We start from the raw sequence: 25,199 nt of genomic DNA on the forward strand, positions 1-25,199 counted from the left end.
TGTCGGGGGGAAGGTGGGGCGGAGGTGGTCTCTGTCTTGCTCATCGGTTTTCGTTGCCCAAGGATTCTAGCTGACAAGGTGTGGGGCCCTGTCTGTGCACGGCCTGACGCGAGACCCTTTACGTGCCCCTGCCCTGCCTACGATGAAGCGCCGCGACACAGGCTGTGCGGGGCCAGCCGGCTGGGTGGTGGAGTCAGGTCAGGACGCCCTGAGACTAGCGGATCCCCGGCAGATTGGTGGAACCTGGAGCGCCAGTCCCGTGTGGCCAGTCCTGCCCTGGGGCTGCCCAGGGCACCGGTGGAGGGGCCTGTCTGTGTGTGAGCGGTCGCATCATCAGACCCTGAGTTGTTACGTAGCTGTGCTTCTGGTTCCTAAGAGCTGACGTCTCCTGGGGCCGTGACCTGCACTGTTCGTGTCTCCACTCGGTTCTCTGGAAGACGGAGCTTAAAACATGTGCACAGTCGAGCTGCCTGCAGCATTGTAGCCACGTGGGCCGGTGGTTTCCGCCACCTCTGTCCTCGCGGAGCAAGGACTTGCTCTGCTTTAATCCCCCATGCAGGAAAGCGACTGCCCGAAGGCGCTGCCCACGTGGGGCCCTCTGCTCGAGGCCGGGTCAGGAGAATCCCAGGTGCATCTTGCTACCAGTGATGCGCTCTCCCCGTGAAATTGCCTGTAAAGAGAAGAGTTGCAGTCTCAGCTGTCAGGCTCCCAGACGGCTTGTCGTTAACAAGACGATTTGTCCCAGGGTCCTACAGATGGAGGAGCCCTTTAGCCACCGAATCATTCTTTCCAGAGCACCTCTTTTGGAAACGGGCCATCGCATGCCTTGATTTCTCCAGGCGGGCAGCTCCGGGGGTCTGGAGAACCCCGTCTCCAGCTTGTAACTGTGCCCACAGGTGTCGGTTGAGCCCGGCACCCACCTGCCACTCGCCTGTGGCAGGATGTTAGGTCCCTGTGAGGGTCTCTCTGCAGGTCAGGATGGCTCAGCGCCCCCCACCCCCACCCGCGAGACCATGCCCTCTCCTGGTGCCGAGCCTCCAGCCCACGGCCCCCCACCCCCACTGAGGAGCCTGGGCCAGGGTGTAGTGTGTGTGAGACCCTGGGCTGCTCTGTAGGGCACACAGGGGCCAGGGGTGGGTGTGGGGGCCAGGCCAGGCCGGCTGTCCAGACTGCTTCACACGTGTGGCCGACTCTCTGCCTCTCCCCCCCACCCCCACCCTGCATCTTGGGTTATGTCTGTGGACACAGCCCCCTGCTGGTGCCCACGTTCAGCTGCCCAAAGGCTAGGGCTGGGGTCATGGGCGCCTCAGGCTGGAGGGGCCGCCCTCCGGGCACCATGTCCAAGCTGTGCCTGCAGCCCTTCCCCACATCCCCGGCACAGGCCGAGGGGTCTCAGGCTCCAGTCTCGGAACCCCACTGCTCGTGAGTTAGCGAAGTCACCAGAAAGTGCTTGTGTGAGATGTATCCGTTGCTCTTTCCCATGTTAGAAATTAAGCTAGGAAATTTACAAATGCTGATTTATCAAAAACTGCCCACTGTAAACCCCTTACACGTTAACATAAGTAATGTATTTTTATTAAAAAAATCACTAGTTTTCCCCAAACGGGGGGAATTAGCGAAGGGGCACTGGTGGGTTTGCAGGCCGTGACGAGGTCTGGTCAACTGAAGACGGCTGGGTTCTCCAGTCCCCCCACCCATTGCACCCCCACACCCATCAGGAGGACCAGTCCGGGAAGCACAGGGTTTCTCAGTATTGCCGCTCAGCAAATCTGGCCTCCTGGGTGTCCTGAAAGGGTCTCGGGGACCCCCAGGCTCCTGGGCCACACTCTGAGCAGCGGGAGAGAGGGGTCCCTGGTGTGCTGAGTGAGGGCTTTTTTAGCTCTCTCTTTTGTTTGAGCCCTTTCTATTTCTTTTATTTTAAAACCTTAATTTTGAACCTCGGTGACATGGTCTGGTCCACACATGCAGGAAGTCTGTTCAGAAGGGCTGAAGCCCCGGCTGGGTCTCCCTCCTCCATGCCCCCTCCCCCCACGTAGTCCCAGGACTCAGGGTTGGGGGGGACACCCCCTCGCAAGGACCCCGCTCCGGGCAGGTAGCTGGCGCACGCTGCATGAAACGGCCTTGCCGCGCGTCACTTTGCAAGCGAGTGGGAGACACTCCTGGAAGCGGAAGTGTGATTTCACTGGATTTTGCAGAATTGCCCTCCGCTCCACCCCCCGCTGGGGGACCCCCACCTCCTCGTGGTCTCACCTACACGCCGCGTCTCCGCCAATCTGCTCGGGAAATGGCTTCCCCGTGTAATCTTCATTTCTGGTTTTCTCTTTGTAAGTGAAGGTTAATCGCCGTCTCATGTGCTTAAGTTCCGTCTGTTTTCTTTTGCTGTGGACTCTCTCTCTCTCGGCTGTTTTCCTCCAGGGCTGCTTTTCAAAGTTAGACAAATTAATCTTTCATAATATGTGTTGCAAATATTTTCCCCTGTGTTAGCGTTTATATTTGACTACTGGTGGAGGCTTTTGCCTTGTGGAAATGTTTTCAGGGTAATCCGTCTTCCCCTTTATCGTGTGTTGTGTGTCTTGCCCTGTCCAGCCCCGCGTTCTGAGTGCCAACCCCCCACCCCCGGCTCCTTTGCGCCTTCCTTATTTTACACTCAAGTCTTTGGTCCATTTTGAGTTTTTTGGGGAGGGTGTGAGGTGTGGCTCCAGGGTTGTCTTTCCCAAGAAGCTCAGGCCACCCCACGTTCATTTGCTGAGGGCTGTGTGTCTCCCTCCGGCCTAGGAGGCCGCTTTGACCCCAGTTCAGTCTGGGCCCGCTTCTGCGCATCTGTTTCGTGGTCCTGTCCAGTATTCATGTGCTGTCACCCCACTTTTAACTCTTGACTGTAGCTGCGTGGTGTTTTGTTTATTTTTTAAATCACATGTCGGCCTGCGTCCGGCCTTATTTGTGGCGTGTGCGACCCTGGTTCCCTGACACGGGATCAAGCCGGGCCCCCTGCACTGGGGGTGTGGGGTCTTGGCCACTGGACCACCAGGGAGGCCCCTCCTTCGTGTCTACTCCGTGGCAAGGCCAGTCTGCCGGCCTCCCTCACACGCGTGCTCATGGCAAGGCCTCACACGCGTGCTTGTCAGAGTTTTCCCGGCTGTTGGCTTGTTTCTCCTTATGAGCCGTAGATGCGGCTTGTCTTGCTTCCTCTGAAACCTTGTCATTCTTTTCGGGGAATCACATTAGATTCATGGATTATTCTAGAGTTTTGTGTGCCTTCTCTTTTCTCCCTCGCTTTTTCTGTTTGCGTAAATATGGCAAAATACACACAGTACATATGAATAAAATACAACATACTTATCGGGCGAAATAGACATATGACTTGGGGGCTTCCCTGGTGGCACAAGGGCACAGAATCTGCCTGCAAAGAAAGAGACACAGGTTTCATCCCTGGGTCAGGAAGATCCCCTGGAGGAGGAAAGGGCACCCACTCCAGCGTCCTTGCCTGGAGAATCCCACAGACTGAGGAGCCTGGCGGGCTGCAGGCCACAGGGTTGCAAAGAGTCGGACACGACTCAGAGACAAAACGGCCGCGACGGAAGCGTGGCTCACTGCTTTAAAGTGCACAGTCCAGGGGCTCGCCTGGCGGTCTAGCGGGTCCACTGCAGGGGCGCAGGTTCCGCCCCCGATCGGGGAACTGAGGCCTCACATGCTGCCCAGCGTCGTCAGGAGACACTAGTGAAGCAGGGTGTGCGGTTCAGTGGCGCTCGGTGCGTTCACGCGGTGCTTACTGTGCAGTTGATCTTTAGAACTTCTTCCTCTTCCCTGCTCAGCACTCACTCCCCTCGCCGGCCGCAGCCCGGCCCCGCCGTCTGCCCTCAGTCCCGGGGCTCTGCCTCCCCAGAGCCTCGTGGGCGTGGATCGCGGTCTTTCTCTGTGGCCCTCTGGCCTCACCAGGCGTGCGGTCCTCGGGCCCTCTGGCTGCAGTCTGTCTGAGTGCTCCCTTCCTGCTTGAGGCTGAGTGTCAGTCCCTGGTTCCTCGTTGGCAGGGACGGTGTTTGTCTATCGGCCCACGGGCTGAGGGCCCTCCGGCCGCTTCCTCTCTCTGGCTGCTGTGAGCTGCGGCGTGCCGGCGTCTGTCTGAGCGCCTGCTTTCAGTCTTTCCCCGTCTGTACCCAGCCGCGGAGTTGGTGGACCCTGCGGTGGTCCCGGCGTTCGTTTTTTGAGGGGCTGCTGCGTGCTTTCTGTGGCCCCCGTGGCTGCGGTTTATGCTTCTGGGCGTGCATGCCCAAAATCAGGGTGTTTGCTGAGAACATGGTGGGCCCCCAGTCCTGCTGCTGAGCAGGCCAGGCCTCTGGGAACCTGGCTCCCTGCTCCTGCCGGCAGGTCCTGGTGGGCTGGCGGGGGTGGAGCGGGGGGACTCTGGGCTCCATCATCACTCTAGAAGCTGTGACCTCCCCCTCTGAACCTCGCTTGCCCCATCGCATTAAGAAGGGGAGGCACGGTGACGGTAGCAGCTGTACAGATGACGCCACCCTTCGGCAGAAAGAGAGGAACTGCAGAGCCTCCTGGTGAAAGTGAAGGAGGAGAGTGAAAAAGCTGGCTTAAAACTCAGCATTCAGAAAACTAAGATCATGGCATCCGGGCCCATCACTTCACGGGAAACAGACGGGGAAACAGTGGAAACAGTGTCAGACTTTATTTTTTGGGGGCTCTGAAATCACTGCAGATGGTGACTACAGCCATGAATTTAAAAGATGCTTACTCCTTGGGGAAAAAGTTATGACCAACCTAGACAGCATATTAAAAAGCAGAGACATTACTTTGCTAACAAAGGTCCGTCTAGTTAAGGCTATGGTTTTTCCAGTGGTCACGTATGGATGTGAGAGTTGGACTCTAAAGAAAGCTGAGCAGTGAAGAATTGATGCTTTTGAACTGTGGTGTTGGAGAAGACTCTTGAGAGTCCGTTGGACTGCAAGGAGATCCAACCAGTCCATCCTAAAGGAGATCAGTCCTGAATATTCTTTGGAAGGACTGATGTTGAAGCTGGAACTCCAATACTTTGGCCACCTGATGGGAAGAACTGACTCATTTGAAAAGACCCTGCTGCTGGGAAAGATTGAAGGCGGGAGAAGAAGGGGACAACAGAGGATGAGATGGTTGGATGGCATTGTTGACTCAATGGACATGAGTTTCAGTAAACTCCGGGAGTTGGTGATGGACAGGGAGGCCTGGCGGGCTGCAGTCCATGGGGTCGCAAGGAGTCGGACAGGACTGAGTTAATGAACTGAACTGTTAAGCTCTCAGTCCACGCCAGGCCTGGAGGCTGTGGGAGGATTGAGTGAGGTGGGACAGGGAGCGTCTCTGTGCCTGTTCTCCAAAAGGTGTCTCCTAGGAAAGGGCGGGTTGTGTTGGGTCATCCCGGTCCTCACCCTCCTGCAGGTGTGTCTGCACTGGTCCACGCCCGCCGGCCCTGCACCTGCCGGCCGGGTCAGGCCGCTCTTTCCCCCGCCCCCCACACTGTGACCCCGAATGGACCTGAGCGCCTCATTCATGCCTGCCCATGCCCGCTGAGTCCTTCTGGCTTGTGACCCCGGGGTAACGGGCGCTCTGTCTGGGGGGCCTTCCTCTGTGGCCCCGGCCCCTCCGTGGAGCTAACAGCCCGAGGCGTAGCTTGACCCCCGGCAGGGCTGCCTGCTCTGTGTCCCTGTTCCAGCCACTCCTGGTACACAGTAGGTGCTCATTACACGCTCCAGCAGCTTGGTCCTTCTTGTCACCCCTGACGGCCTCTGCTCCAGCCTCTGTGAGGTTTTCGCTGCCTGCTGATCACTCTCTGTTTCACGTCCTGCTCCGGGTGGGGGCCATGCTGGGCAGCCCCCTGCACCCGGCACACTTGTGAGGGGCTGAGACCAGCTCGCTCTGTCCTGCACGGCCTGCCGTGTGTCAGCCCCGCTGGGAGATCGTGCGTAAGGCTGGATCGCCCACCATGCTGGGTGGTTACCTGGGCGGCAGGTGTGAGAAGGACTCAGAGGGTTTTTTTCTGTGTCATTGGACGTGGATTTTACAGCGATGGTGTGAGGTGAGGGCAGCCAGCCAGGCCCCTGTGCCGTCAGGCCCTGCCCAGGGCTGGGCTCCCTTCTCGCCCAGCCCAGCAGGAAATGTGGGTTCCACCTTCCCCGCGCTGGGCGGTGTTTCAGATGCCGAAAGCCCTGTGAGGCAATGTGCTCAGCGGCCCCGCGCTGGGCCTGTCAGTATCCCAGGGCTCGATATGCGGGTGAGTCCGGGTGGGCTCTGGGAGGACCTGTGGCCTCGTCTCCAAAAAGGAAGAAGGGGCCGCAGGCCAGGGCTTTGGAAGCGCCGAGGGCCTGTCCCCTGGGGACTGTCAGAGGCCACGTGGGTTTACGTAAAGGGGCCAGGATGTCCCTTAAAATGCACTGCTGTCACTTGCTGATTCTCTTCCAGGCTGTGTGCCAGGCCTGCCCGCTGACGTGGGGCCCGCGTGGGACCCTCGTCCTTGAGCAGAGCGGCTCTGCGGCTGGGGGCCTTCCTGGGGAGGGCGGTGCAGACCCCTGCAGGGTGCTGGGTCCAGGCGGGGAGGGGCAGGGCTGGCTGCTGCTTTCCTCGGCACGTTGTCACCGCGCTGCTTGTCTTCTGCAGAGCAGGGGCCCTGAGTGTGGACGGGGCCTCCAGTGACGGGTTATTCAGAGCTGCAGGCCGGCCCCTCTGCTTGGGTGGGATACGTGGCCCAGGGCAGGGGAGAAGACAGGGGCTCTCAACTTGAGGGTGGGGTCTTCCTGGCCCCGGGGACCCTGGAGCAGTCCAGGCTGCTGGTCCCTCCATGGACAGTGCCTCCCCGTCACCCCTTTCCTAAAGGAGATTTGACGGTGGCGAGGTTCACGTCCGAGTGTGTGATTGGCGGGTCCATTGGCAGGGGAACCCTGGTGCTGAGTGAGGGCCTGGTCCCCTGTTAGGGGCCGGTGGGTGATGAGACCCATGTGAGTCCTTGTTCTGCTGGGCACTGATCACCTGGAGACCAGGGGCAGCCAGCCATGACCCCATCGGGGGTCACGTGCCCGCCGCTGCCTGCTTTCCTATATGGTGTCTTACTGGGGATGTCCCTTGCGGTCCAGTGGTTAAGGCTCTACTCCTTTGCTGCTGGGGGCCCGGGTTCAATCCCTGGTTGGGGAACTGAGATCCCACAAAAGCCACAGGGAAAGATGGCCTTCTTGGCCCAGAGCCACAGCTGCTTTGCACTACAACACAGAGAGCTTGCGATGGGAGGCTTGTGGGTGCCACGCCCGAGATGCATACCGCCCGGCTTCGCGGGCTTGCACCTTCTGTCCGGCAGTGTTGTAGGCCGAGGAGCCTCTGGAGGAGAGCTGGTTCGCGGACAGCTGCGGGCCCGAGCCCCTCTCTGCTCCCTGGGGTGGGGCTCTGGTGCTGGCAGGAAGTCAGGACGAAACTGGGAATCCAGACGGTGTTTCCTACCAGCTGGAAGCATCTCCTCTGTTCTGGGTGCTGAGGGCAGTGGGGAGACTTGGAAGCAGAGTGCTTTCCCCAGAAATGAGTGCTTGAGTGTGTTTCCTGTTGCTGAGTGTGTTTATACACCGCACGTTTATACAAACCTAAGCTTTAGGTTTTCCCCTTCGCTTTGTTTGGGTTAAACAGCTGTGTGGCCAGTGTGCTGGGCTGCCCGCCCACTCACTGTCCTAGGCAGACGGGCCGGGGGCTCTCATGTGGCATGAGGTTGAAGACTGGAGTGTTACCCAGTGGCCCCGGGGACCCAAGGGGGCTGGGAAGGTGATGAGCAGGGTGTGAGGACAGTGTGCCCACCCAGCCTCCCTGCCAGTGGCCCTGCGGTTGGGGGTCCCCTCCAGAGGCTTGGGTCTGGTGTATTCTTTTGGGAACCTCACCCATATGAACGAGGTGGTCTGGGTCCTGCTTCCCAGGGTGGCCTTTCCCCATGCACCATACAGTGCATGGAATTCTCCAGGCCAGAATCCTGGAGTGGGTAGCCTTTCCTTCTCCAGTGGATCTTCCAGACCCAGGAATCAAACTGGGGTCTCCTGCACTGCAGGCTGAATCTTTACCCATGGAGCCACCAGGGAAGACCCTTGGTCGTCTCAGGGACTCTCAGTTTGACCTCTGCCCCTGAGCTGTGCCAGGGAAGCAAGAGGGCCTGTGGGGGCACCGTGTTCCCTGAGCCCTGATCCTCCGTGGCCACAACAGCTCGCGATGACGGAGGGTCAGGGCGGCGGCGTGTTGGAGCCGCTCACGTGGGCCTGCAGGAGGCTGCCTGTGCAGGTGTCAGGGGTTCTGTGAGCTGGCCACTAGTGAAATGACAGTGTGTGAACTCAGGGAGATTACGTCGGAAGCAGGGGGCTTGAGTGATCGAAGGTGCTCCCTCCCGGACTGTGTGACCGGGTTACGGTCCTGAGGCGGTTGGCGTCTCTGGGGTCTGGACGGTGGGAATCGCCTGGCTCCCGGACGTCCCTTTGGGGTGGCTTGAAGGACGCCCCGAGGGAAGCAGTCACAGCGAGGAAATGGGGACCCGCCCCCCGGCACGGCCTCGCCTCCCTTCGCGTTGACTCTTCTGACCCGGGAAGGCAACGGGGCGACGCTGGTTCGTGGGTGGAGGTTGAGGTGTGGCATCCGCATCCACAGGAAAGTGAGGAGGCCCCTCCCATTGGAAAGCGACCGCTTGCTTCCGCGAGGATGTCTCTCGCGTCCTGGACCAGCGAGTCGGCTTCTAATGCGTGGCCTCCCTTCCCACCTCCGTTTGTCCTGTGAACATAGACAAGCATGTCCAGCAACCGACGTTCATGCTGGAACCACACTTGTTGGTTGGTCGCGGTCCTGGTTGACTGGGCCGGGCTGGATTTCAGCAAGAATCGGTGAACCTGTCCCCTGGGCGTCGCTTGTTTTTATGGAGTTCCCAGTGAAGAGTGTTGAACATCTTATTGCTGCTTGTGAACGTGCAGCACACACCTTAGTCACCGAGATGAGAATGTGCGTCTACGCCCAGAGGTCCTGGGGGCGGGCGTGTCGCTAGGGCCTGCATGGTCCCAGCTCACGGAGGAGGGAGTAAGCGGCTCACCCTGAACCACCCGCCCAGCCCTCCTGCTCTTCCCGCCTGGCTCTCCCGGGCCCCTGTGGCCCCGGTGAGGTCACAGGGCCAGCAGAACCCAGGCAGCTCTCCTGTTACAGCGCACAACACTCCGCTCCTGGTGTGGGGAGCTCTGGCCCGACTGTGTAGGAGGAAAAGCCGCTGAAGAATTCCACCTCCTCCTGGAGAACCTCCCAGGCTGTTGAAACCTTGGACTTAAGCGCTCTAAGTGTTCCCGGATTTGGGGAGCGTGTGATTCCCCAGCCTCGAGGGCAGAGTCCAAAGTCTTGCCGTGAGTCCCCTGTGGCTGGGCGGCTCCGAGCGGGCAGGCCTGGCCCCCCTGGCACCCAGGACCCAGTCGTGGGGGCCCCATTCCCCCCTCACTGAACGGCCAGCCCATGCCAGCCCTGCTGGGACGGACCTGGCGCCTACGGGACCTGCCCTCGGGCATGTGTTCTAACCACTGGGGCTGGGGAACAAATCCTAAACCAGGGAGCTAGCCTGGGCCAGACAGGCAGGCGGAATTTGGGGCGGGGGGACGTTCTTGGAGCAGGAGGAGCCAGTATGGGGGCGCGCAGGACAGAGAAGTGCTGGGCCCCGCGGTGACCGGTGTGGCGCTCAGAGGGCCCCGAGGGGTCAGCAGGGCCGAAGCCCAGCGTCGGGGAGCGCGCAGAGCCCCAGGGGGGGCCTCAGCGAGTTGCTGCGGGCTGTGTTGGTGTGTGGGCCGGACCCGGCTCGGGGGAGGGTGGGGAGGAGCACAGCTGTGGGGCTGTGGCGGGGGGGGCCCGCGGCCTGGAGATGAGGCCCCCCAGATTGGAGATGGGACCCTGGCTTGGGGGGGGGGGCGCCGGCCTGGAGATGAGGGCCTCCAGATTGGAGATGGGACCCCGGCTTGGGGGGGCCCCCAGCCTGGAGATGAGGGCCTCCAGCTTGGAGATGTGACCCCAGCTTGAGGGGCCCCCGGCTTGGAGATGAGGGCCTCCAGCTTGGAGATGGGACCCTGGCTTGGGGGGCCCTGGCTTGCAGGTGGGGGTCCCCAGCTTGGAGATGAGGGGTCCCTGGCTTGGAAGTGGGGGCCTCTGGCTTAGAGGTGGGAGGCCCTGTCTTAGAGATGACCCGCTGGGTTGGAGGTGGGGGCCCCCAGCTTGCAGGTGGGGAGCCCTGGCTTGGGGGGGCTGGGCTCACTGTAGATGGCCACGGTCATGGTGGTCAGGAGCTTCTTCCGGGTTTGACTTGAGCGGCTGGTATTCCGGTGTCATTGGGGGCAGGTCCACGGAGGCTCCCGCTACCGATAAACGTCCTCACACAGTAGGTCAGCAGCCAGAGTCCAGCCATGGGAGGGTGGTGGGCAGGGAGTCAGCCGAGCATCTGAGTGTTCGGGGCCCTGCCGACGGAGGCGTGTATCTGAGTGAGGGGGGGTGGCTGCTCTGCCGGCCTCGAGGTTGGGGGCACCCGTGGGCCCTCGGTGGGAGTCAGCGTCGAGCTCTGCATGGGTTGGGGGTGTGGTCACCGTGCCTCCCGGATCGCGGGCATCCAGACTGCTCCGAGCATCACCCAGCATGGGGCCCCCGGGCTGGCTGGAGCTGCATGCAGGTTGGGGTCCCGGGCGCTCGTCTTGCAGGGCTGTGGGCCTCTGGGGCGCCTTCCTGGAGGATGGAGTCCTGGCAGAGGGCCGGCCGGTTGGCTGGGGCTGGCTTCGTTCAACTTCTATGACTCCCCGGGAATACGGTTTAGGACAAGGGTTGCTGCATTTGGGGAAACAGACGTTGTTTATCCTGGGGTCAGCGGAAGAGCCGCCAGGTGACTGGAGGGTGATGCCAGGCCCAGGCCGAGCCGGCTGTCTGAGCGTAGCCGGGGCGGCAAGGAGCACGGCTGGGGCCTGGGACGCGGCACACGTCGGGCTGGGAACCACTTTTCTCTGAGTCTCGGGCTGGTGGGGGAACTAACGTCCTTTGTGGTTTCCAAGTCCAGTGTTCCACAGACAGTGCGGCCTTTGTGTGTCCAGGAGCCATTCAGCGCGTTTCCAGAGCAGCGTGCTTTGTGTCCCGGGGCCAGCGCTGGCCTCGCTCCGGCGTCCCAAGGCCCCGCAGCGCAGTGGGCACCGCCCCGAGCCAGGGGCGGCAGCCGGGCCCCAGCGCCAGGCACCCCCTTGCCCTGTCGCCCCGTGTCTCCCCGTCCTGCCTCCGCAGCTGCAGGGCCTGGCAGGTGTCGCAGCTCCGAGCGTCTGCTTCTGCGTGGAGGTACGAGGGGGCTCCTCTCCAGGACCCTCAGGGGCCGGGGCGCCACGTCCTGCTCTGAGGGCAGCTGTGCCGAGAAGGCCAGGCGTGCGGGCGGCTGGCCGGGGGCCTGTGGGTACCCGGAGGGCCCGTCTGTGAACACAGGCTTCCTCCCCACGGGCCCTGGGGAGTGCGGGGTGGGTGTGTGGGGAACGGGCTGATGCATCAGGGGGAGGCTGGGGGGGCTGGGGCGGGGGGGGACGCGTGGCAGGAAGGAGCGGGGCGGTTTGCGGAGACGGCGTCAGTGACGCTGGCTTTGTGGGGAAGCCTTGCTCTGGGTCCCGCTTTGTGCCTGGCTGGCTCCGGCTCCCCTCTCCCTGGCCGGGGACTACGGCCGTGCCAGTCTCCTGCCATCATCTCAGAGCTGGGGAGGACTGAGGTGAGATGGTCCTGGGGTGGGGTGGGCTACCCTTCAGCCTTGAGCGCCCCTCCCAGCCTGGACCCGCCTTGTGGGGGTGGGCAGGCGTCCTGGCCCCAGGTCTTGGTCCAGCGGCTGTGTGAACCCAGGGGCCTAGAGGCAGGGCGGTGGGGACCCCTGCCTTCCCCGAGGGCGGATGTGAGCAGGTTGGGGTGAGCTGGCCCTGCAAGGAGAGGCCCCGCTGGGTGGGGTGGGGGGGCATGTGGTCTGGGCGCCTGTGAGTGGCGTCCTGGTGGTGGCGGGGCGGACCCTCGGCGCCCTGTCCCCCTCCCCGGGTGGCCTCCTCATTTGCTTGCCGAGTCAGGAGGGAAGATGGCCCGGCATGCGCGGCGGGAAGTCCCAGGACTCCCGACAACGACCGGCAAGGAGGCAGGCTTGGCTGCGGGGACCACTCCCCTACCTGCTTCTGTCCGGTGCTGGGTGAGGAGGGGTCCCCCTGGGTCTCTTTGAAAATGGAAAAAAAGGAGGTTTTACCTGGCGGCGCTTCCCATCCCGTTTGCTCTTATTTTTCAAGTTAGAAAAGCAGTTGGACAGGGCCTGTGGGGAGAAGTTTTGCAGCCTCTCAGGAGCTCCACCCAGGGACCCGTGTCATTTGTGGGGGTGCAGACGCCTGTTGTCCGTGACGGTCACCTCGGGCAGCAGCATAGGTCACCACTCTGAGGCTCCCGGGGATGTCTGTGTGCCCCGCGTGGCGCCTGAGCTCCCAGCTGGCCACGGTGCACCCAGACACGCGCCCCATGCCAGATCTGTCCCGGGACGCATCTCCAGACGGGGACCCGCTGGTCCCCAGGGCGTCGGTGTCCCTGCTTCCTGCGGCCTCGGCCACATCGCTGGCCTTGTTTCCTTCCTGGTGAAGTTAGAGGTTTCTGCACGGGTACTGGGTGACCCCTGTTGCGGAGATTCCGCCTCTGCTCGGCGTGGGGGGGTTTGCACGTCTGTGCACCGAGGTCCTCCAGGCTTTACCAGTTCGCGCAGGTTGTCTCACAGCAGATACGGGTTCACACATACCCGCTCTGCTCCACGCGTCTCCTGCCTCACTGCGCTTTTTAAACAAACGTCAGCTTACTTCTGTCTGGTTGACTGAGGGTTTTTTTTTTAACTTTGATTTTTTTTTCCCCCCAGTCTCTTAATGTAGACCATCACTTCCCCTCTTTAGGAACATAAGTCTCTCTTTTTTTCCTAAGTTTACTTAACCTTTTAGTTCATCTGGAGTTCACAGCTCCTTCATGGGATAGCTTCCCGGATGGCTGGTCCCCTGCTCCCATCCTGCTGGATCGGGCCACACCGGGCCAGCTCAGGGTTACAGAGCGCTGGGAGCTCAGGGTTCCAGAGCCTGAGAAGCCCCTGTCCCAGGAGCACCTCCAGCCCTGCCCCCGACGGGCACGGCCTCAGCTGTCTGTGGAGACCAGAACTGGCCCCAGCTCCTTCTGACCTGGCTCTCGCCGGCGCCCACTGCTCGTAGGCTTTGTCATTTTGAGCAGTGATGCCGGGGGCGGCCCTTGGAGGGCGGGGCAGGCACGCAGGGCTGCAGCCCGGCACCCTGGGCGGTACTTTACCGAGGTCTAACGGCTCCAAGCCCACACCGTCCAAAACAGGAAGGGCTTCTCCCTGCCCTTGTGGTTCTGCGTGGACTGTCTCCACTGGGGTGGTTTGGGGTGGATCCCACCCTGCTCCTCTGCTTCCTGCCCACCCTGCAGGAAATCGCCGAGCTGTTTGTTGGGTCCAGACTGAGTGTTGGTGCCTGGGCGTCATCTCGAGTTCTTGGAATCGTCTGGCTGGATTGGTTCCCATTCCCATCGGTGTTCATTCTGTTTCAGAGGTGGAAGCTGGGGCTCAGAACAGTGGGAAGTGGAGGGCTTGAGCCTGGGTGCATTCAGAGCCCCTGCCCCGTGGGGAAGCGGGGCCTCTTGCAGACCTTGGGGGCCAAGAAGCTGTGTGATGGGGGCTGGGGCCGTGGGCTTCAGTGTGAGGTTGGCTGGGCATGCAGAAGGCTGCCTCCACCCCACCCCTGGGCTTTCCTGGGGTTGGGTCAGAGATGTGGGGAGCTGGTGCCCCACTGCATATCCGTCCCTGGTGTGCCTGCCCGCTTGACATACACGTCTCCTCCATGCCAGCACATATCACCCCCTCCCCCTCCACCCAGCATGACCCCACACCCGGCCTTTGCCGCCCTCGCTCCAGGCTGATGGGGTTCTGTACCCGCAGCTGGGCTGTGCTGGGAAGGCCTCTGGGACCCAGCGAGGCTGAGCTCTTCCTGAGCTGAGTCAGGGCACCCAGGCGGGTAGGAAGGGGTTTTGGGCCGATGGGGCAGCCTGGCTGTGTGCCTGGGAGCGGGGCCAGGCGTAGCGAGGGTCAGGGGTCAGAGGGACTCTGACACCCAGAGCCCCAGCCTTCTAGCGGCCGTCCCAGGCGTGCGCGTGGCTGTGCTTCCTGACGGGCTGTGGGCGCTCAGGAGGGTCAGCCCTCTCCCCTTCTTCCCGCAGTGCCCCCCCCCCCAACGGGGTCAGCGGCTCCCCTGCAGCTCCAGGCTGCCTCCTCTTGGTGCTGGGTCCCACTGAGAGACAGGGCTCCCTTCTCCCCTGTGGGGTGCAGAGGGCTCAGTGACAGGGGTCTGAGCTCAGTGACCAGCCCAGCTGGGTGGGGCTGACCGAGGCCCCAGCCTCGCGGGTCTGTGGGTCCCTGAGTAGCAGGCCTGGCTGCTCCCCGAGGGCAGGGCCGGGTGGTGGCCCTAGGCTGGGGCCTGGAGCTGTCTAGGGGACGGTGTGTCGGCAGGCGGCCGGCCGGTGACTGACTGTGTGACCTTGCCCCCCCTGCTGTCCTGCAGGGACCCCGAGCGTCATGTTAAGGTGAAGCAGAGAGGCTCAGTGCTGAACATGCTAAGGAAGCTGGACAAAATCAGGTTCAGAGGTCACAAGAGAGATGACTTCCTCGATCTAGCCGAGTCTCCGAATGCCTCGGACACCGAATGCGGAGACGAGATTCCCCTGAAGATCCCTCGGACCTCGCCCCGGGACAGTGAGGAGCTCAGGGACCCTGTGAGTACCGAGTATCCCCCCGACCCCGGCCGCATGGCCCAGGTCTCGGGGCCCCTCGCTGGGACGCCGGCACTGTCCCCATCCTTGGGTGCCAAGCCGAGCGTGGCCTTGGGTGGACCGTGACCTTCCCGGCCGGGCAGACACAGGCAAGGCTGCTCCCCGTCTCTCCCCACCACCCCCAGCCTCCCTGGTGGGGGCTCGTGATCAGATTGAGGGTAGTTTGTCTGGCAGCGGGATTTCTTTTCCTTCCTTGGTTTTTTGGGTGATTGGGAAACTTTTCATGCAGAAGTGATGCCAGGGCCCCAGCCTGACGCCCGGGAGTCTGACGCCCGGGAGTCTGACGTAGGGGCTCACAGGGCGATGTCTGGGAGCCGTTGGCCCAGCCCGAGGGCAGCACCTTCGGGCACCTGGCCATCCCAGGGTGCGTGTCACTGCGTTGGCAGCTGGCTGAGCCCAGGCTGGGCCTCGGGAGCCCAGCTGGGCCAGTGGCCCCTGAGGGCTGGTCGTGGACGCCCTCTCCGTGGCTAGCAAATCTCCTCAGTGGGGCTTGGCAGCTCTGGTGTGAGCAGGCCCTGCTGACTTCTGGAAGCTTCTGTTTGGTCAGCGGGCAGGCAGCTGGTGGGGCAGGCTCCCCCAGCCCCCTCCCGGCCAGGGGTGACGACTGGCTCCCCGCTGTGGGGACAGCTGCCTGCATCTCCCCATCGTCAGCGAAGAAGCCCAGAGGCCCCCTGCCCCACTAGCTGTGGATGACCCCGCCCGCATGGACCCCAGGGCTGGTGGCCCCGCTGTTCCTCGCTGAGCACCTGAGCTAGGCTTTCCTTGCAGGCGTGGCTGTGAGCGCCCACTTGCCTGGCCCTGTGTCTTATTAATGCTTCGTAATAGAACAGGGACGGGCTCGCTTGCTTATGGTGGCAATGAGTAATCTACCGGCACTGCCTCCTCTAAGAGCCGGCATCTGATCAGGCGGGCTGGGGCTGTGGAGCCCCGAGGGCCGTGCCCTGCCTGGGCATGGCCTCTGTTCCCTGCAGAGTGGACAGCTGTCCCCCCGCCCCCAGGTCAGGGGTGGGCTGGGGCCTCACTTGCTGTGTCTCCTGGTAGGCTGGCAGCATCTACCGGGTGGGACGCCATGGGGGTCACAGGCCTGTCCTGGGAAGAGGGCGCCCCCTGTGGCGGTGGGACCAGCCGGCCGGTGAGGGCCCAGAGCGGGGTGAGCCCGGGGCTGTGAGTACAAATGACTCTCCAGCCCACCTCCCCAGTCCTGAGGGGCTCTCTCTCTCTCTCTCTCTTTCTCAGTGGGGGGCGGGCCAGCATCCCACAGCGGGCCACGCTGTCCTCGTCACCTCTGCCCTGGTACCCTGGGTCACTCCCGTGAGCCTCATGCCCACGCAGCCTGTCCTCGTCACCTCTGCCCCGGGGCCCTGGGTCACTCCCGCAAACCTCATGCCCACACAGCCTGTGCCACCGCTGCCATGTGGGCAGGTCGTGTGTCGTCCTGGTGGAGGTGACCAGCACCTCCCGTGGGCGCGCCCCGTGACCTCTGCTGTCCCCCATGACCTCTGCTGTCCCCCGAGGGGCCTCGGCTCTAAGCCGGCCACAGCTGTGTGATCCCAGCCTCCCTCAGACCCGAGGGCCCCTGAAGGGATCTGAAAGCTCTGGGACAAGTTCCAGATGGGCTAAGTTCCAACCGCTCGGAGACTGACCCGCGTTTCAGCTCTCTGGGGACGCAGGCTCACGCGCCAGGGGCCACCCTGCCCGCCTCGGTGGGGATGTTGCTGACATGGTGAGCCCGGCATCCGGATCTGTGTAGGACCACCTTCCCAGGCCGGCCTCTGCCCTCCACCCTGGGGCCACCATCTTGTCCGCCGAGGCCAGGGATGGGCAGGGGAGGGGCATGGTCATCTGCAAGGTGAGTGGGTGAGCAGGGCGGAGAGGGGCCCTGCCTTTCGCCTGCTGCCCAGCCCTTCTGTGCCCAGCCCTGCCAGGCCCACGGGGTGGGCAGCTGAGCCGGCCCAGCCCCTGCTGCCTGGGAGCTCGTGCTGCGGTAGCCAGGGCAGCTGGCAGTCCAGGAGGTCGGGGGCCGGGACAGGGCAGCCCCGGGTGAGCCTCAGCGTCTGCTTCTCCCTCCTGGGCTGTGGCCCCGGGCGAGGTGAAAGCGTGCGGGAGCCGGCCACGGGCCCTGTCCAGGCTGGGTGTCCCCTTCCTCCCCTGCCCCGTTTTGGGAGGGGCCCGGGGTCAGATGGCCCTGTTGCGTGGTGGGGTGCCGTTGTGGGGTGACCAGGGGGGTTTGCAGGATGCCCAGGCAGGCCTGGCCGCACCGATAGGTGTGCCCCTTGCCAGCGGGCAGCGGCAACCTGTAGCCGGAGCCTGCCCTCAGCCTGGCGGGACAGCGGGGGTGGCTTTAATGAGCCATACCGTGGGCCAGGACAGGGCCCTGTTTGGAGTTCGCTCCCCTGGGAACCTGGCACGCGGACGCTCCCTCCCCGGAGCCTTGTTGCTGCGGCTCCCCGGGCGCCAGCCTGGCCCCCCAGGCGGGAGGGCACCGGGCCCCGTGGCTGGGCCACCCTCCTGGGAGGTCACCACGCAGGCCGGGACAGGCTTCCAGAGTTCCTGCCCTCTGTGGCCTGAGAGCTGTGCTGTGACCCATCCGGAGGCTTAGCGGCACACTTGTGGTTTTAGTTTGACATTTCTGGACGTTGGCCTCGCCAGGGCTCCGAGCATGCCTGCTTTGCCCGAGATGTCCCTCCCCCGGCAGGTGAAACTGAGGTGAACTGACGCGGGGTCTAACACAGGGCCAGTGCCTTCCTAGGCCGGGGGGGCTCTGGGAAGCGGCCTTTCCAGACCGCGGGGACCTCGGGGTACCCCGAGGTGCCAGGTGATGAGAGAACCAGGTGACGTGGACCCAGGGTGCTTCCAGGCAGCTCTGAGCTCTTTCTTGGGGTTCTCCTTCTAGGCTGGTCCAGGGACCCTCATCATGGCTGCAGGAGTCCAGGACTTCAACCGGACAGAGATCGATCGCTTGAATGAGATCAAAGGTCACCTGGAAATCGCCTTATTGGAAAAGCACTTCTTACGTGAGTGCCTGTTGCGGGGGTGGGGGTGGGGCAGCAGGCAGAGGGGACAGTCTTGCAGGAGTACAGCCGGGTCACACAGGGGTCACAGTGGGTGCTGCCAGGCTAGTGGTGGGGACAGGCGTGGCCCCATGTGGGCGTCCCTGCACGGCCCTCGCCTCCTGAGTCTGAATCCTGTCTGCGTGGCTGCGACGTCTTTACTTTCTAGGACAGACGAGGGGAAGGAGTAAAATGTCCCCAGAAACTCTCATCATTTCAGAGTCTGGCGCACCGCTGTGGTTAATCAGAATCCATCAGAGGCTTTTTGGTGGGGGGGTTCTGAAATCTCCTGTCCTGTGTAGTTCGCTCATCGAGGAGCAGGTGGGTCTGGGTACCTGGTGGTTTTGGCCTCTGGGCAGTGATGGAAGTAGAGACGGTCCCGGAAGGGCCTCCTGGGAACCGACCTCACGTGATGCGTTGCGTTTGCTCCCCTCTCCACCCCCCTGTCCTCCTTTACAGACGAGGAAACAGAGGCTCCGGAGCCGAGAGCAGTGGCCCTCCTGGTGGGTTAAGTCCTCTGACTAGTGAGGGAGTTAATCCAGGCAGACTCACCCTGAAGCCCACGCATGTGGCAGGCTGTTTTCACGGCTGACACCAGTGTGGGACTGATGCTTTTAGGGGGAGAACCACAGAGGGAGAGGGAGTTAGCTTTGCCCCTTGTGCCCAGAGCCTGCATGTCCGAGTCACGAGCAGAGAAGCTTGGGCCCTGGGCGGAGGGAGGGTGCAGGGCGGGGTGCCTCCCTGCCAGGTCCTGCCCACCAGGGTCCCTCTGATGGGTGGGCCAGGCACGCGGTGCCCACGCCCTCTGTCCCCACACGCCCTCTCCCGTGTTTGTGCTCAGCGTGGTCTGAGCTCCAGCCGTGGGCACCCCAACTCCGCAGCCCGAGTCACCCTGTAGCATGTGGGACCCCTGGCCGGCACACGCCCCGGGGGAAGGCTGGGGGCTGGGCCCGCCTTCTCCCCCCGGGAGGCGGGCTGCGTGGCCCTCACTGCCTCTCTGTGCACTGTCCTGCCGCCCAGGTGCCGCCCCGTCTTCCCCCAGGCCCCCTTCCTGGTCACGCACGTGCGTGCAGGGCCTGGACTCCATCTGTGTGCCTGCCTGCACCCCCCCAGCCAGCGCTCGCCCGCCCGCAGGGTCTGAGCCCCAGGTCTGAGCGCTCGGTCTCCCTGGGAGTCTGAGGTTGTGGCCGGGGAGATGGGGCCAGGCAGGGTCCGAGGGTGCTGCGGACCGAGAGGGGCCCGCCCCGTGCGGTCTTGTCCCTATGACCTTGGTCCGTGCTGAGCTCCCCCAGCACGGCCGCACGAACGGAGGGGCAGCCAGGCCGTCTCTCCAGAGCGGAGTGGGCCTGCCATGTGGTGGCCAGCTCCGGTGAGCGTCTGTGGGCAATGCTTTTTGTAGTTGCCTTTCGTGGGTCCAGCGAAGGAACCAGCAGAGCCAGGTGCTCCCCAAGGCAGGGAGGGTCTGCGAGCATCCGCCTGGGAGGTGGGCCGCCTGCTGGGGTAGGAGCAGCGGGAGGCCTCCAGGAGAAGGGGTTATCAGGCAGGGTGCAGGGGGAGCGATCGTCCATCAGAGAAGGGGGGCGGTGCACGACAGCTGTGGCCCCCAGGGAGGCCCATACGGGCTGAAGAGCAGAGAAGAGAAGAGGCCGCCTGGCCCCCGATCGGCTTGCTCGGGCCAGCCCTGTGCTCGGTCCCGAGTGTTTTATCAACAGGGTGAAATGCCAGGTAGCTCGTGTCATGGAAGTGAGAGCTCCACTTTGATGGCCTGGGGCAATGACAATGGGCGTTTTTAAAAATAATCGTTTCCTTGGCTGCACTGGGCCTCCGTTGCCGTGTGTGGGCTTTCCCGAGTGGTGGCAAGCGGGGCCTCTCTCGTCTCAGTGCGTGGGGGGTCTTGCTGCAGTGGCATCTCTTGCTTGGAGCACAGACTCTGGAGTACAGGGGCTCAGCAGCTGCAGGGCCTGGCGTGCCAGATCTCAGTTCCTGTCCAGGGATCAAACCCGCGCCCTTTGCAGTGGATGTGCGGAGTTCTAACTGGACTGCCAAGGGCAAACCCTGGTTATGTTTTACAAACGAGTTAGGGCTTCCCTGGTGGCGCAGACAGTAAAGAATCTGCCTGCAGTGCGGGAGATCTGGGTGTGACCCCTGGGTCGGGAAGATCCCCTGGAGAAGGGCGTGGCAGCCCACCCCGGCGTTCTTGGCTGTCGAATCCCCACGGACAGAGGAACCTGGTGGGTTCCCCACAGTCCATGGGGTTGCAGAGGGTCAGACATGACGGCGACGAAGCACAGCCTCGCATCACAACTGAAAAATCAAGTTTTCCTTGAATAGCATCAGATACCCAACTGACGCTCAAACTTCCCCAGTTGTCTGGTCATTTTTAGAGCAATTCTCTGAAATCACACAGGGTCTGTAAGCTGTGGTTGGTAGGTAGGTTGGTAGATGCCCTTGCTCAGGGCATCCCCACGGTCCCAGCATGTGAGCCAGCGTGTCCTCTGTCCCTTGGTGGGGATGGGGGTGATCTTGGGGAAGGCCCCCTCCTTGGTGGGGGTGGGGGTGATCTTGGGGAAGGCCCCCTCCTTGGTGGGGTGGGCAGGAGTGGTGGATGGATGTGCTTCCCTGAGGCGTTTCTCTTTATCATGACCTGGTTGTCATGATGGCTTCCGTCCATCATCTCATTAGAGATTGTAGATGGTAATTTTCAACTTCCGACATTTCTTTCTCCATTTGTTAACCTATGTATTACTGAAAACTTAACTCCTTGGTTGCCCGGAAACGTAGTTTGTATGGAAAGGCAGGAGGCATGCTGAATTTTCCCCTTCACATTCCAGCTTTCAAAGCAACGAGTTGATTCTCTGCTTAGAGCGTCTTGGGCTTTTGCAGGGGGGTTTGGTGTCCTCATGAGATCGGACCTTATAAATATGGCCACGAGTCTTAATTGCCATGGTCCTGTCTCCCTGGTGCTCAGATGGCCCCACCATGGGTTGGGTTTGGTGTTTCCTCAGGATGAGGCTGAGGTCAGACTGTCCTCAGCACATCTGACCAGGAGGTCTGGGATGTCATTTTGTTCCCCCACGCACACTGCCGAGTTCATTCTAGAATTAGACCCAGTGTTGCGGTCATCTGAACTCTTTCCACGTTACCAGAGTCAGGGTATAGTCAGAAACGTCAGCTGTCTCTCCCGGGGGCCCTTGGTCCCTCTCTTGCCGTGAAGATAACCAGTCGTCTTCTAACCATACAGTTCATCCTTCCGTCGAATTTTTATAGAAGCAAATATGTCCGTATCTGTGCCCCTTAGATCGGCTTCCCAGGTGGCTCAGTGGTAAACAGTCTGCCTGCCAAGCAGCAGACACAGGTTCGACCCCTGGGTCAGGAAGATCCCCTGCGGAAGGAAATGGCAACCCCCTCCAGCGTTCTTGCCTGCAGAATCCCATGAACAGAGGAACGTTACAGGCTGCAGTCCATGGGGTCACAAAGAGCTGGACACGACTTAGCCACTAAAGAACAGCAAGCGTTAGCGTGCCTTCTCCGCACTGAGGTTGCATCCTGGAGGTCGCTCCGAATGGTTCTCAGAGCTCTTCCGTGTTCCGCACGGCTTGGCCCTGTGGCTGTGGTGTGGGTAACCCACCTGCTCCCTGCTCCTTGTTACATGGTTACAGGTGGTAACTGCACCCTTCCAGCCTGTTACGTGGTTACAGGTGGTTCTTAGCAGGAAGTCTGGAGTGTGTGGGCTGTGCGTCTTCCTCTACCCCGAGCATCTAACGTGAGGCCCTGATCAGAGCTCCATGCTTGGAGGGAGGCATTGCAGGGAAACCTGGTCAGAGCTGGAGTCTGCACAGAGCCTGTCCCTGCCTCCTGTCTCTCCGTCCTGGTACCCAGGGGAGCGCAGTATGGAAGGAAGGATGTCGGCGCCCTGTGGACCCACAGAGGTGTTTTGGTGGCCTCTGAGCCTGCATCTGTGTGCTGGGCGGGCCTCCCCTCCCGGGTCTGCAGGGGTGGTGGTGGCGGGGAGCTTGGCCCGGAGGTGGCCCCAGGCTTCTGGCCCCTGACTCAGCCCCGAGTGGGCGGGTGGCTGTGGGCGTTCCACCATCCAGAGCCTGGCCCCCTGCCATCTGTAAAGCGCCTGAGTGGTCTGTGTTAAAGTTCCATTCAATTATCTGTAGTTCTTTCTCTCCAAAAGCAGACTTACTCTTCTCGGAGAGGAGGAAATAGCCCAGGTTTACAGCGGCTTTCTTCAGTTATTAAATATTGAAGAGGACAAGTGCTCCTGGGAGGAGATGGCGGAGGGATGAAGAATGGGAGAGCGCGGCGCACCCTGGCTCAGGCCCGGCGGCAGGAGGCTAAATTTGTTAAAGAAGCACATGAATAAATGAAAAGCCACCATCCATTTTCATTTCGGCCGAAATGCATTTCAGTTGTTGCTGTTGCTTGGGCACGGACACACGCAGACGCTGCGTGGTTTCTGAGCAGGGGCGTGCGTTTATCGACCGCCTGCTGGGTATGGGCTCTGGGAAGGGAGGTGCTCCTCCATCGTCAGCTGCACAGGCAGGCGCGCCTCCCAGAGTGACCTGCACGGATTTTGGAGCTTGGAGGGAACTGCTTCTGGGACCTCAGGGTTGCCAGGCTAAGCCCCGGGGTCCCTGAGCCGGCTGTGGGTTCCATATTGCCGAGCTGTTCCTTCTTCCTAGGTGGACGTGAGGGCTGTGGGCTCCTACCGAGATGGGCTGCAGGGTGGTCCCAGGGGTGTGCGGCTCAGCCCTCGGGGCACCACTGTGGTCGTTCCTAGGGAGGGAGGATCTGGCAGTGGGGGGCCCTTTGCCCGTGAGCCGTGATGCTCCCGGGAGCTCCCCTTCCTGCCCCGACAAGCAGTGGGTCCGTGTGGCTGGCTCTGACCCTGTGGGAGGGCTTCTAGGAGAAGGTGGCCGGGGAGGCGGGCAGGAGGGCGGTTATCAGCCTCCCGCGGCCTGCAGAGGCCCCCCTCTGGATACCAAGGCTGGAAGGAAGGAAGTTTCTGGGCGCCAGTCTGGGTGATTCAGGCCGACAAAGCCCTTTCTCACCATTGAAAGCATCAGGGCTCGGGCCTGCCCGGTGTCTGCCGGGGGGGGGGCAGCCGCCCACAGCCGCCCGGCGTCAGGGTCAGGTATGGCGTTGGTTGGATACGTCTGGACCCGCCCTGCAGATGTCTGTCTAGGGTTCTGTCTCTAAACGAACAACAAACCAAAAAGACCCAACCCTGCTCCTCCTGTTCTGCGACGTTGAGCTGAGAGGGTACACTGTCCGTAGCAGAGGCCGGGTCCGACAGTTCTGCTTGGTGGTGATGTATTTATCGAGTGGCTTCTGCCCTTTCAGGAAGACAGCAGATGGGTGACCCAGACAGGCGGGAAGGGAGCACACAGATCAGATAACCAGCAGACGAAGACGGGATGAAACTGCCTGAGCGTGTCGCAGGGGCCTGGGAACAAACGAAACGGGCCCTGCAGTGTCGGTGTCTGACCCACAGGGCGGGCTCTGAACTGAGAGCCTGTTTCTTGCTTACTCCCTGCGAATGTCCGGTCCTACCTCCCCGCTGGACAGAGGCAAGCTGGCCCTGTGCCTGGCTGGGCACCTCCCCCGTCCATGTCCTGAGGGCTTGCTCAGCTGGCAGGAGGAGCAGGGTGGGGGCTGGGTGCACACGTCCCCTGGGTCGGTGCTGGCCGCACTCAGAGCCCCGGAGCCTGGACTGGGACCGCCAGGTCAGCCTGCCACCTCTTGCACAAAGGCGGTCCCTGGTTCCTGAAAATTGGCTGCTGAGGGTGGAAGCACTGCCTGGGATCCTGTTCCAGCTTATTTTACACGAGAAACATGTTCACGCTCTGCTCCTTCACCCCAAGCCCCCGTCGGTTTCTTAAAATGTGTCTGAGAGGCAGTGGTGTGCAGCCTGACTCGTGGGCGTGTCAGAGCGTAGAGCCACGCCGCCTGCTGGCTGTCAGCGTGATGCCGACGCTTCGTGAACGGTGCCTCTGTGTCCAGCAGCCAGTGAACGCTGGGGAAGATGCAGACGGAAGTTCCCCGGGAGAGCAGGGCCTTGCCTGTGATGAGCTGGCTTCCCCGAGGGGAGAGGGTGCAGGAAGCCACGGGGGGTTACCACAAGCGCGCTCCTGGCTCAAGACCCCATACCTGGCGCTTTGGGAAGGCGTGGCTCTGCCACCGTTGGGCTGGGGGAGTGGGTGGGCCTGCCTGGGGGAGCAGGGGACCATGCTGGGAGGCTGGAGGCTGGGAGAACTTGAGGAGTGCTGAGGAGGGATGTGAAGGGCAGAGCCTGGGACCCCTGAGTGGGCTTCCAGGCGGGCAGCCTGCCACCTGACCACAGCCCAGAAACTGCGCAGCGGGTGGTCCCTGCGTTTGCACACCTGGCCGGTGGGAAGCAGATTTATTTAAGGATTATCACTGGATTTTTTATTTTTGGCGGTGGCTGGGCCTGTTGAATTGTGTGCCAAGAGGACTCTCACTTGAGAGTTCTACTTTTACAGGTTTAAAAATAGCCTTGGAGCCGTGTTCCTTTCTTGCCGTGTCTTCACCGGGGGCGGGGAGTGGGCTGGGTGCGGGCGGGTGTGAACGCAGGTGCCCCCCGCCCGCAGTCTCCCCCGGGACGTGCCGTGGGGGGTGCTGTCCCTGCACACCCCAGGGAGAGGGGAGGCTGGACCGCGTGGGCGGGCTGCCTGGGTCCTGGCGGGTGGGTGCAGCAGGAAGCGCCCAGCATGGGAGCTGTGGTCCTGTGTTCCGGGAGCCACGTCTGGGGCTCATTCTGCCGCGGCCCTTTGAAAGTGCTGGCTTGTCAGGTGCCCTGGTGGGCGCCCCGAAGGCTCCTGTTGGAGCGGAGTCTGGCTTGTGTGTCCCCCGGGCTGCACCAAGGAGGCATTTTGGCTGCAGAAACCACACTTTTGGAAGTCAAGACGGCAACCTGTGCGTCTGAGGGTCCCTCTGGGCTCACACTGCTCCCCCCCACCTCCTCCCGTTACATTCTCTCTGTTCTCGTGGGAGGTGGGCGGGGCGTGTGCCCCTGGGAGCCGGGCCTGGTTCCCCTTCAAAGCCTTGCACCTGGAAGCCGGCTTTGCTCACCTGTCCTGCTGGGTGGGGGCGCAGTGTGGAAATTACAGGGCCAACCTCTCCCCTGGGCGTGCCCTGCGATCTTAGAAGGTTCGGGGCTTCTGAGTCATGTCCCGGGCGGGATCCTGGCTCCCCTGGCCTCCAGCAGACGTCCTTCCTGTCCCCTGGCCGGCCCTGGCCACCTGCCAGGTC

General features: G+C 62.2%; 1 protein-coding gene across 8 annotated transcripts in view; it reads left to right on the forward strand.

Moving 5' to 3' along the window:
• The window catches only part of GRAMD4 (GRAM domain containing 4), a 63,503-nt gene that overhangs the window by 15,372 nt on the left and 22,932 nt on the right, over positions 1-25,199 (forward strand). For 6 of the 8 annotated variants that reach the window (XR_011256228.1, XR_011256229.1, XM_069586193.1 and 3 more), the window contains exons 2-3: positions 14,604-14,814; positions 17,765-17,885. Coding sequence is in view for 6 of the 8 variants with exons in the window: in XM_069586193.1 (XP_069442294.1) it covers positions 14,604-14,814; positions 17,765-17,885 (332 nt within the window). In the remaining 2 variants the exon portion in view is untranslated. Of the gene's footprint in view, positions 1-6,230; positions 6,254-13,577; positions 13,599-14,603; positions 14,815-17,764; positions 17,886-25,199 lie in introns of those variants that run through there. The other 2 variants (XM_069586197.1, XM_069586198.1) reach the window with 2 other exon arrangements.

This window comes from Ovis canadensis, chromosome 3 (assembly GCF_042477335.2).
Source record: "Ovis canadensis isolate MfBH-ARS-UI-01 breed Bighorn chromosome 3, ARS-UI_OviCan_v2, whole genome shotgun sequence".
In the NCBI taxonomy this organism is placed as follows: Eukaryota; Metazoa; Chordata; class Mammalia; order Artiodactyla; family Bovidae; genus Ovis; species Ovis canadensis.